This window comes from Notolabrus celidotus, chromosome 11 (assembly GCF_009762535.1).
Source record: "Notolabrus celidotus isolate fNotCel1 chromosome 11, fNotCel1.pri, whole genome shotgun sequence".
NCBI classification, from domain to species: domain Eukaryota; kingdom Metazoa; phylum Chordata; class Actinopteri; order Labriformes; family Labridae; genus Notolabrus; species Notolabrus celidotus.
Genome location: NC_048282.1, coordinates 33,814,741 through 33,827,042, shown reverse-complemented (window position 1 = coordinate 33,827,042; position 12,302 = coordinate 33,814,741). Strand labels below are relative to the sequence as shown.

Sequence of the window (12,302 nt, the reverse complement as noted above, 5' to 3'; positions counted from 1 at the left end):
GAAATTGTAATGATCTGAATGTAATGTTCCCAAAACTGTCTCTCCTGTCCAGCAAGTCAAATTTGGGAGTCCAGATTATGTAGATCGTGACGGAGAAGAGGCGAATGCAGACTTCCTCAAACGCATTGATTGTTACAGAGCAAGCTACATGCCCATAGACGATGAGAAGGACAGGTATTTACCCATGATGCCTTTCTTCATTTTGAGATTTAAAAGAGAAGAAGTAGAGGGTGAACCGCCATCTTTTATCTCTTACTACAAATTCTGTTACGCTGAACAGGAAGCTCTCTTACATCAAGATCTTCGACGTGGGCAGTAGATACCTGGTGAACCGGGTACAGGACCACATTCAAAGCAGGATCGTCTACTACCTCATGAACATCCACGTCACACCCAGATCCATCTACCTGAGCCGCCACGGAGAGAGTGAGCTCAACCTGTTGGGACGAATCGGAGGAGACTCAGGCCTCTCACCCAGAGGACAGAAGGTGAGTCCATCGCCCTGCATGGATTGAGTCCTTCTGCATATTCTAACCATATAAAGTCATTTTAAAGTTTGTCTGCAGGACTTTAACACACCAGAGAATGACTAATACATTCAGGCTCTTACCAAATGAGTCCACACAGTGCTGATGAAGCCAATAACTGCTGAGTGAGACAGTCTGTATTTGCAGTTTACCAGAAGGCCTCATGATCAGAACCTGTCATCAGTGTTTCTGAGATTACTGCCTCGACCAGAAGGGGGCGACAAAAGCCCCACTCTGCAGATTTACAGCAGTAAAACATGAGCTCAAAACTGATTTCAAAATGTTCATGTTGCATTCTTTCCTTTCAGTATGCAAACGCCTTGTCCACGTTCATCCGAAGCCAGAGGATCAGTGACCTGAAGGTGTGGACGAGTCACATGAAGAGGACCATCCAGACTGCAGAGACTGTGGGAGTCCAGTATGAGCAGTGGAAGGCCCTCAACGAGATTGATGCTGTGAGTTTATCATGTAACCCTCATCATCACAGTTATTTAGACTCACTTCAAAGCTAAAACATCACCTGTTATTTTCTGGTGACGTTTGTGTTACTCTTCCTCTCTAAGGGCGTATGTGAGGAACTGACCTACGAGGAGATCCAGGAGAATTTTCCTGAAGAGTTTGCACTGAGAGACCAGGACAAGTATCGATACCGTTACCCCAAGGGTGAGGTGAGTACTTCCTGTGACTTCTTTCACTTGCTCAGTTCAGTCATGGCTTAATCTGTTGGCAGGTGAGCGGGAGTATTTTAAGGGTTTACAGGAACTGTTCAAAATTTGGGGAAATACCATATTACCTTTCCTGCCAGGAGTTATATGAGACTTTGATACCACTTTGTAAACTTCAGATCTTCAGCCAGGAGATGCTGAGATTAGCTCAGTGTGGGGAAACAGCTCGCCTGGCTCATTATAACCTCCATGATACCAATGTCATGGTTTTATGATTAGTTATATCAAGGAGGATAATATCTTTGGTGATTAGCTCTGAGTAATGACAACACTGTAGGAAGTCTCTCTGCTTTGGAAATGTGAAAAAACAAGCAGTGGTGGAAGAAGTCAGATCTGTTACAACTTCAAATCCCAGATTCAAACTTTAATCAGTAAAGGGAGAGAAACATTGATATTAAAATACTTCTACCCAAGAACCAAATTCAAAAGTACTTCATTAACCATCCATGAAACATTGTACTTTTGTATTGTAACGTTAAAGGTGACATATCATGCAAAATTGACTTTTTAATGGTTCTCTACCTGAAATATGTGTCCCTGTCTACAAACCCCCCAGGAATGAAAAAAATCCATTCTGCCCCTGTTCTGTTTCTCCACCTTTCTGTAAATGTGTGTGAAACGAGCCGTTTCAGACTTCCGTGTTTTTGTTACGTAACAACAATATCCGGTCTGTCACGGAGTCAGAGCTCGGAGCTTGTTCAGCCCATAGACTGTATAAAATACAACTCAACCCCTCCTCCGTTTTTCATTACCTGCACAAATGTGTGCTAACAAGGAGCTTAGGAGGGAGGCATGCTAGTTGTAGGCTGTCTTAATAAACACAAAGGTCGGTTTTACTCCCCACGTCTGCAGATTTGAAGATCTAGTGGATGATTTTTATTTTCCATGGAAAAGTGCTAGCGCTAGTTAGCATAGCTACATGTCGTAGCTGTAGCTGTAGCTGTAGCTGTAGCTGTAGCTGTAGCTGTAGCTGTAGCTGTAGCTGTAGCTGTAGCTGTAGCTGTAGCTGTAGCACGTCGACATACGAACAAATAAAACAACAAGTAACACATAATCTGTGACCAATCCTTCAGAAAGGTCCTGCTGTCTTTCTGGCAGAGGTCAGTTTTACTCCCCACGTCTGCAGATTTGAAGATCTAGTGGATGATTTTTATTTATCATGGATAAGTGCTAGCGCTAGTTAGCATAGCCACATAGCTACATGTTCGTAGCTGTGTACCAAGACACACGTCTACATACTGACAAATAAAACAACAAGAAACACTAAATCTATGACCAATCGTTCAGAAAGGTCCTGCTACAGGCGCCTCTCCGTCAGGATCAGATTCAGAGGGTTGAAGTAACGCGATCTCTGAGCAGTCTTCAGGCAGACCAAAATCTGATTTCAAAGTGTTTTTTTGAGCATAAACTTTAAAGACATGTTTTGGGGACCTCTTAGACCAATATATATTGATGAAAAAAGCGTGATATGTCACCTTTAAAACACTTTATCTACATCACTATAGTGTTGAAGCAGACGGGAGGGGGTTCATTAAAAAGCATGATCTGCCATATTGTTCAATGTTCTGTAGTTTTTAAATGTATTTTGGAATAATAATCAAATTTCTGTTGTTCTAAGTTGCAATTTAGGGCCTTTACTTCTTTATTCAGAGGTCAGGACTGTGGATGTACATTTCAAGTATTTTCTGTGATCGATCTTCAAAAAAACGTTAACAATCAATTATTGATTAATCATAAAAAAAAAAACATGAACGTTTTCCATCTCAAAAACAATGCCAAATGCGTTTTTTCCCCTGAATCAAATTTTCCTTCACGACACAATGTATATAACTGACAGTATTGAATATCTACAGATCGTATTGAGGTGTTCAAAATGTTAAACACGCTGAATATCAACGTGTGGAGCAGGCTCATAATCTCCGCCGACACACAGTCATAAAAGTGAAGGTTCAGACTTCAACAAGAGAACTGAACAGAAACATATTTCAGACTCACAGTGTCCAGTTTTCTGTCTACTCGTTCTTATTGAGAAAAATAAGCATGTGAACGTGGTCAGGTGTCAGCCAGGAGCGCAACCGGATCATAATCAGTCCGGCGGTGGAGAAAAAAAGCGCTCATGGAGACCTGTCACTCAGCCGCAGCCCCCAGCTGAGCGTCAACACCTTCAGTCAGCTGATTCACATCAAAACATGCTTTAAACTTCAAACACCTCCCTTATAGCTGAACCAAATATGAGACCACATGACGTTTGTTACACATATAAAATCGAAACAAAAAAGTAAGCTCAAGTAAGTTCTTAACAATCAATTAATCGATAGGACAGTGGATAGTGCAGGAAACAGGAAGAGAGAGTGGGGAGTGACATGTGCAAAAGAGGCTGCAGGTTAGAATCAAACCTGGACCACCTTCTTGAGGTCCTTATGCCTCTATACGACTTAATCGTTGGGCTTAATCTGATATTTAAAGTAACTTATAATTAAAGCTGTGAAATAACTTTTGATCCTCTTACCTAACTGTTACCATAAAAGGTCATGAGTGTGTTTCCTTAAACATTAAACTAGTAATTAAGGCTCATTCTCAAAGAGTATCTTCTCCACCTAAATGTATCTTATCATATAACCTATTCATCGTAAGGAAACTGATTAAAGTCAGGTTTGGTGAGTTAAGCTGTGCACCGGATACACGCTCTCATCACATGCACAGTTGAATGTATTCTGTTGAAAAATGTATGAACTCTTCGTGTGTTTCGTGTCCTCTTCAGTCCTACGAGGACCTGGTCCACCGTCTGGAGCCGGTGATCATGGAGCTGGAGCGGCAGGAAAACGTTCTGGTTATCTGTCATCAAGCTGTGATGCGCTGCCTGCTGGCCTACTTTCTAGACAAACCTGCAGGTACAGACATCAACCATCAACGCTCATCTGCTGCTTCTTCTCTACGTACATTATCTGAACACAATGAAACAGTAAACAACATTAAAGCTAATCTCTTCTCGCTCTGTAGATGAACTACCTTATCTCCGATGCCCTCTTCACACAGTGCTCAAACTCACACCGATAGCCTACGGTAAGTGGAGAGTCGTTGAGTTATGAGATATCTAATCTCTGTGAATCTTTCTTTCCTGACACTCTGTTTCCTCCTCGCTCACAGGATGTAAAGTTGAGTCATTTTTCCTCAATATTGAAGCTGTAAACACGCACAGAGAGAGGCCAGTGGTAAGTTTCCACCGGCACACATTTGTCATAATAGATACTTTGGTTTGCCAACTTCTGGTCTGTGGTACATTACATACGTCTTTTGGTGTTCTTCTAGTTTGTATGTATTGATGACATTTATATGGAACAATATTGAATTCACTGCTGAGTTTCTGGTTCCTCAAATCCTGCAGAAGCTCTCTTTATAATCACATAAAAGTGACACAATGTTGAAATAAAGAGCAACAAACACACAGACTCAACAGCTCCTGTAGCTTATGGTGGCTTGTGCTAGCTTAGTAAGGGGTAATGTGTAGTGAGCGGGTGGTTATGCAAGTTAGAATCCCAACAGGGTGAGTGATTGGTGAAGGCGTCTTGCTTCACGTAGAGGGTGGCGGCTGTGGCTCAGTGGGTAGAGTTGGTCGTCTATCAATCGGAAGGTTGGCGGTTCGATCCCAGCTCTGGCAGTCACATGCCAAAGTGTCCTTGAGCAAGACACTGAACCCCGAATTGCTCCCTCTGTTGTTCAGAGGTGTGTGAATGTGTACGAATGAGATTAGCTAACACTGATGGTCCCTTACTGTAGCAGCCTCTACCATCAGTGAGTGAATGGGTATGAATGGGTGAATGTGATGAGTACTGTAAAAGCGCTATATAAGTACAAGTCCATTTACCATTTACTTAGAGATGCTCTCTCCAGCTCTGCTGCCTGGATTGCAGGACAGGATGTTGCTCCACTTCTTCCTATCAGAGAGGGTTGGGGTCCAGTAGCTCCTCAGGCTGCTCTCACATCTGTGCCCTGTCATTAGTTCCCCACTCTCAAGACCAGCCTGAGATGACACTAACGTTTTTACCACAGTGTCAACAGGCAGAGGTTAAATGTGCCTAACTCCTTTGTACAGATTGATTTAATAAGACATATGTGATTAGGTTGTCTCTGAGGCCAAGTTAGGTACCTCCATTAGTGGCCCCGGACCCAGACCGTCATGAACTTGTATCTAAAGCAAATGAAGAAAAAACTGAACGTCCTGTTAGACGGACTTAGTCACAGCTGTTCATTAAAGGCTGCATTAACTGCATCACAGATCCATGTGCCATACTAATTTGTACAGTATGTACGATACGCTGTTCTACTTATCTTTACACATCTTAATGTTTGTATTTACCACTCTGTGTTGTCAAGTCATATTGAGAGCAAATGAATTCACTGTTCAGACTCCTCTCCTGAGACGTCTCCATAAAGAGTTTCTGCAAACCAAGGAGTGAGCTAACGATAAGCTACAGTTACTGTTGAGCATTAAGAGTGACCAGTTAAATTCTGATTTAAGTTGATGTTAGTAGAAACAGGAACACTATGATTTTATAACATGTCTTACAGCAGATGGGAATTGAATTTAGTGGATGTTGCAAATGTCTGGCATGGAGTGAAATGTTGCTTTCAGGTAGATTAGAAATACTGGAATTAAACACATCAGAAATGTCATTTTGGTAAGACATTATAATTAATATAATATATTTCAATAATGCAGTTACAGCCTTAAATGTCATGTATTATTGTTTAAGGAAGTATCAGCACACTGAAGCTCTAAATGCTAACAGGAAAGAACACAATGCAGACTCAGATGTTGACAAAGGCACTCATGAAGCCTGGAGTTAATACAAAACTCAACACGTTGCATATGCAAATAAAAAGGGGCATTTTATAGCCTCAAAAATCACGGAGTGTGCCTTTAAATGACAGTTGTTTTACCACCTTTTTTGACTAAGGTCATTTTAACTCATGAAAAATAATTTTTTGGACACACAGTAGGTTTTGAAATGCCTCTAAAGGTAGACTTTAATTCAAGGCTGCATGTTTTTCTAGAGATAATAACTCCCTTTTGTTGTCAAGACCACAATAAGCTCCTAACTTTACACATCTGCTTCATATTATAGTGTAGTATGGATTTGGCAGATAGTCCCTTCAGTTTTTGTGTTGCTGTCTTTGCAGAACGTCGACGTCAACAGACAAACGGAGGACGCTCTGCAGACGGTTCCTGACCACATATAACCGCTGCTTTGTGAGAGAAGGACTGTGATTATGTGAAACTCCTTGTGTTGCTTCTGGTTAGTTTATCTTATGATTAGAGATGCACTCCAGTTTAAGGTTTAAAGGGTAAATACAGAAGACAGGATGACCCAGCCTTTACATTACAGAAGGTCATGGCCTGGAAAGTGTGACTGTGAAAGTACACAACATGATGTTCTGTGTTTAACATGCCTGTCACGTGTCCCTGTGTCTAATCTGAGTAGTTTTTTTAACACTATGAAAGTGGTTGTTTACAAAAACAAATAAATGCACTTTGTATTCACATGACGAGGCACATTTTTAAACACATGTAGGGGTTTATGATTTATGCACATATTTGTACAGCTAACAAAATGTGTTGTTACTAATCTAATTAATAGAGGTGAGAATCAGCACCATGGACAGCACCCAAACAAACAAAACATGTGTGCATCCGGGAACTTCACTGTAAGTTTGTAAAGTAGAGAAGCCACCAAATCCAGTGTTTGACTGAAATGTAAATAAGTTATCCCTCCAGCATGTCATTTTGCAGAAATAAATTCCTTGTCTGAGACATACATGTGTTTGTTTTGCAGGTATGTTGATTCAACAACTAAGATTACCTCACTGACCAGTGTCCTGTTTCCTTCAGTCAATCAAGCTTTATTTATAGAGCACGTTTCATACAAATCAAATGCAACCCAAAGGGGTCTGCAGTGATTGGAATCAAGAAAGAAGCAGAAATAAAATAATGGAAAGACATATGAAAAAACAAAGATGGATTTTAAAAACAACAACCACAACAATAAAATATGTGTAATTAAAATAAGCAAAAGCTGCTACCCCTCTCCTCTCTGCTGTCGTAACCCCGCCCACAAAAGATTGTTGTGCGCATAGACATATAAAGAGTAGACGCCGCATCGACTGCTACTACCTATTGGCGCTGACGAGCCGTGGGGCCACCATCTTGGTCCGGTCATCCGCTCCACTCAGTGTAATCTGTTTGGCAGGCGCAATTAAGTGTCAGCCCAATTAATCAATCATAACTCGCTGAATACTAAACTGATTTTCATGGGGTTTTTATTTTCTGCAAACATCATATATGTAGGTATGATACAGGACACATGGTTCAGCATATTTTAATTTTCATAGTGGGCTTAACAGTAATAGAATATTCTGATATGTGATGTATGATAGGTATCTTTTGCCGCACAGTGCTCTGGCATCTAGAAGTCTCTGCTGCTTCAGTTTAAGTTTACAGGTAGGATCATGGGTAGGATGACCGGACCAAGATGGCGGCCGTATTTCTTGCGCCCCAGCAGCCAATGTGGCATCTATACTCTTTATATGTCTATGGTTGTGCACGTTCTATGAGGAAGTAGTGGCTTCCCAGCCAATCAGGGAGACGTAGTGGGGCCGCCGCTCGACCAATCAGGACAGAGGGTTGGGGAGTAGCTCTGATTGGTCCGTGATAACGGGAATGAGGGGAATAATAACATTGCTTGATACAAAGGCATTGGAAAACACAGAGATTTCACCATAATCTCAAGTTACTTCACTTACATATGAGTACCGATCAAGCGGCAACCTCTGGTCTAAAAATATGAGGCCAATGCGGAAGTGTTAAAAACTGAAGTTCTTCGAGGATCTGCTTGAGGCTGGCTCCGGAAGTACCGGAAACCACATACACACCAATTCAAAAAAGCCGATCTTTACTGCAGAAATAAACATGTTTACAGCCTGATACAAAAGACGAGTGTAGTCTGGATAGCTCATTTCTTGATCGGCACACACTGTACGGATATTTAGATTCCAAGTCTTCCAATGAGAGGCACAGCTGACTTGATTGACAGGCGGGAACACTGTAGCTGTTGGCTAGGAGGCTCAAAGCCCGCCTCTTTACGTCACAATCGCTCGACAGCAGCAATATGGCTGCCGCCGACGATTGGCCTCAAAACAGCACTTCAGAAACAGATGTGTGACATCACGGATACTACGTCCATTATTTATACAGTCTATGATAATGACCTTTTCTCCAAACCAAGCAGAAAAAAGTACAGTTTTTTTACACCATTCCTACCAACAGCAACTTTAAAACGTCAACGTCATATTAAAGCTGCTGAGAGGAACTTTTGTTTTGTATAGATTCTGACGCCCCCTTGTGGACAAAGTGATACCTCTTATGTCTTGTCCATTATACATACAAAAGTAGTGTTTTCAACAAAAAACTCATCCTGTTGTTTTTTACCAGTCAACTTTATCAGGCAACGTGATTAGTTTCCATGAAAACAGTCAAATAAAGGCTGTTTCTGAAGCGAGATGTCCATCATCTGGTCTGACACCTACCCCCTCAGGGTGTTTTCACGCATTAAAAATGACAACAGAGAAGGTGTCAGTGTTGCTGCTCATGGTCTTGTTTGTTATTAAAGGTCATAACGAGGCATCAGTATCATTTTCAGTCTGTTTCTCAGCTGGTTCAAAACTCCTCACAGGGCCTTGAAGAATATAAATAGTTAAAATAAATAAATTTAAAAAGGATAAGGAGCTGAGCTGAAAAAATTGAATTAAGGCTAAAAATGTCAATAAAACTGAATAGATGAATTTAAATAAATAAATAAATCAATAAAAATAAGATAAACAGTTAAAATCAATAAAACAATAAAGCAACATTTAAATCAATATAACAGTAAAAAGTAATAAAATGGTTAAACCCTATATAAAAGCCAGACTGAGTCTCAATATCTCTATCAGCTCAATAGTGGCTCTTTGTGAAAGAGCACTCAAGGGTAAACTCACATTTGGGAGCAATTTACAGAATAAAACAGAGACTGGAGAGTTTATTTAAAGGAGAAACTCCTGCAGGGGGAAGGGGAGGTGTTTTGGTAGAGGGGTGTTTTCCTCAAATAGCCGAGCAGGGGTTAATAATCCCTCATTTTTCTGCACCTCGGTGGCAGCAGTCCGCGAAATTTCCAGCGTGCACAACGACCTCAAGCTGAGAGCTGCTTTCTTTCATCACAGCAGGACTCATGCAACTATCTGAGTGAACTTCACACGCTTCAGCTCACCTGAAGGATATATCCCTCTTCTATCAGAACACCAAGTCTTAGTCTCTTTTATCCCAGCAGAAGAGCAGGAGGTGAGAGAGGGGAGGGTCAGGCTCCTTGCAGAGAAGTAAGTTGAGTAAAATGTGAGGTATGTGCACAGCGTCTGCTGCACGAGCCGCCTCAGTCAGTCCACTTCACTCTGCAGCCTGAAAGCTGACCCACTGCAGACAGGATGAACTTCACATTTCAGTGCCTTGTAGTGTTCATAGGGTTTTATGTGCAAGATGGATTATCGAGGAGTTATGAAGCAAACCTTGGAGGACTCAATCTTTTACAGGTAAACTTTCAATTTTCTTCCTTTTGGGGTCACAAGCTGTTAATGCTGCAACTCTCAACTTTATTTATAAAGCACCTTTCATTCATAAAAACATGCATCCCAAAGTGCTTCACTAAATAACAGAGACAGAAAACAACAGCAATGGTAAAATTACAAAAAGCATGATTATGAATAAAATACTTAAAAATAAAATCAATACAGTAAAATAAATAAAATGAGTAAAGTGGAAAGAAAAGTTAAAAATAAGGTAGAGTTAATAAGATCAGATAAATCAATAATTAAATAAGATAAATAAATGTTAAAGCAATGATTAAAATAATAATAATAATGCAGTCCAGGGCTAAAAATAAATTACTCCAAATTAAAAGCTAGATGCAATGTATGCAGCTATCTGTTACTCCAGGCTAAACCAAGGAAAAAAACAGCATGCCAATAATAATGCAAACTTTTTTTTTTTTTTTAAATGTTTGTGACATTGCAAATGTTTCTGCCAGCATCACCTACAACCCTCTCTCTGTGACAAAATATTCCTTTTCTGTGTCATTTATATATTTTTTTTATGTCCCTCGTTTTGTTAAATTCCCAGCACTGAGCAGGATATGTGGTAATGTATTGACACAGCAGTGACTTGTGTGCTAAATTAACATTTGAGACCGAACCGTGGAGCCCTCAGTGGCCCTGTGTACAGTGCAAGCATTTATTTCCAGTTCCACTTCCCCTCCATTCATGAATGGCTTTGATTCAGACTATTTTGACACAAAATCTTGACCCAACCCTCACAGGCAGATTGTGGTGATAACTTCAAAAAGAAAGGCATCTTGAACAAACTGAGGATTGATAAATGGTCTCGATAAATGGACTCGATTAATCGTCTGCTTTGATTAATCGAATAATGTAAATTTTTAAAATAACTCTGAACCGAATGTTCTGTAAGCACCGTGATATGCTTTCTTTACTTCTCTTTTACACATTATATATTCTACCTATTGATTTCACATGTTTAGACTAAACAGCCGGGCCTTACCCAGCTAGCAATGTTCTGTTCTAAAAACAATCTGTTAATGTTACTGTAATGTTTTCAGCAGGAAGTTTGTGTTCAAAGAATGTTCTTAAGTATCATTCTCTAGAAACATTGATAAAATGTTTGGTAAACATTCATAACACATTAAGTGACAACACTTCCCTAATGTTCTTGAAATATTCTCAATTGGAAGTTTTCTATATGTTCACAGTTTGTTCTCAGATAACGTACTCTAAAAACATTCAATAATCTGTGATCCAAAGAATGTTATCAAAACATCCTTTGAATGTTAAAGATAAAACATTCTATCTTTGTTTTAAGGAATACTCTTAAAGAAAACCTTTTGTGATTTGAGGCGTCAGAAACATCCTGAAAACATTTTTTACATGTTGCTTTGAGAATGTTGCTTCTTTGTTATTAAGTAACATTATGGGAACACTTTATGGAAAACATTCAATAATTTGTTACTTAAAGAATATTATAAAAACATCATCTGAATGTTAAATACAACATTTTCTTCTTTCATTGATAATTAACAAAAAAGGAACATTTTTAAATTGATAAACATTCTTAAGTTGTTCTTTAAATATTACACTCAAAACCTTGTCTTGAAACATAATCAAAACTTATTGGGAATGTTAGCCAATGTGATGAGAACATTCTTTGCTAGCTGGGTAGCTAGCTAGTTATCAGGATGATAAGACTTTGAATAATTTATCCTATGAATTATTTTTACATAACTTAAAATGGTGGTATCATGCTTTTTCATTTTTCACAAACACATATTAAATTAAAATGTTGGACGTTAATGCTAAATGTGGGCAAAGTTTTGGCGTAATCCATGGATGAGACAGCAGCCCTGAGAATTACGCAAGAGGGACACAAGATTTGCTCAAATTGTAACATCACTGATTGGTGAATCTCTTAAAAAGTGCATAATACCTGTAACACTTGCCAAATAGAAACATCCTGCTCTCTTCTTCGTTTTTGCAAAAAGAAAATTTGCTTTCTAAAGTTTTTGGGGTCCAAAACATATGGCAGTATTTCATGATTCTTCATATTGTATAGAGAAACAACAGTTAACTCACAATGACCACTATGTAGAGTGGCAACAGTGCAGGAGGCTTCTAGAGTGCTTGAGGGGAGGGGCCTTCGAGACACAGTAGCTAAAATTGAGTGTTTTGGGCACGGATTTGTGCGCCCATGATGCTGTTGGCCTGGGTTTGATTCCAGCCTGCAGCCCCTTTCCCGCATGTCACTCCCCCACTCTCTTCCTGTTCCCAGCACTATCCACTGTCCTCCCCTCTCTAATAAAGGTGCAAAAAGCCCAGAATTTAACTTCAAAAATGTAGTGTTTCATACAGAGACTGAGATTAGAGTCTCAAAAGACACCAATTTGAGATATGTAAA

General features: G+C 39.8%; 1 protein-coding gene across 3 annotated transcripts in view; it reads left to right on the top strand.

Moving 5' to 3' along the window:
- Window positions 1–7,068, top strand: part of pfkfb1 (6-phosphofructo-2-kinase/fructose-2,6-biphosphatase 1) — a 42,125-nt gene extending 35,057 nt beyond the window's left edge. For all 3 annotated transcript variants that reach the window (XM_034694990.1, XM_034694991.1, XM_034694989.1), the window contains 8 exons: window positions 53–174; window positions 281–488; window positions 836–982; window positions 1,091–1,195; window positions 4,014–4,143; window positions 4,253–4,315; window positions 4,400–4,464; window positions 6,434–7,068. In XM_034694990.1, the coding sequence (XP_034550881.1) occupies window positions 53–174; window positions 281–488; window positions 836–982; window positions 1,091–1,195; window positions 4,014–4,143; window positions 4,253–4,315; window positions 4,400–4,464; window positions 6,434–6,493 (900 nt within the window). In that variant the 3' untranslated portion in view covers window positions 6,494–7,068. The remainder of the gene's footprint in view (window positions 1–52; window positions 175–280; window positions 489–835; window positions 983–1,090; window positions 1,196–4,013; window positions 4,144–4,252; window positions 4,316–4,399; window positions 4,465–6,433) is intronic.
- Window positions 7,069–12,302: the final 5,234 nt, after the last annotated feature.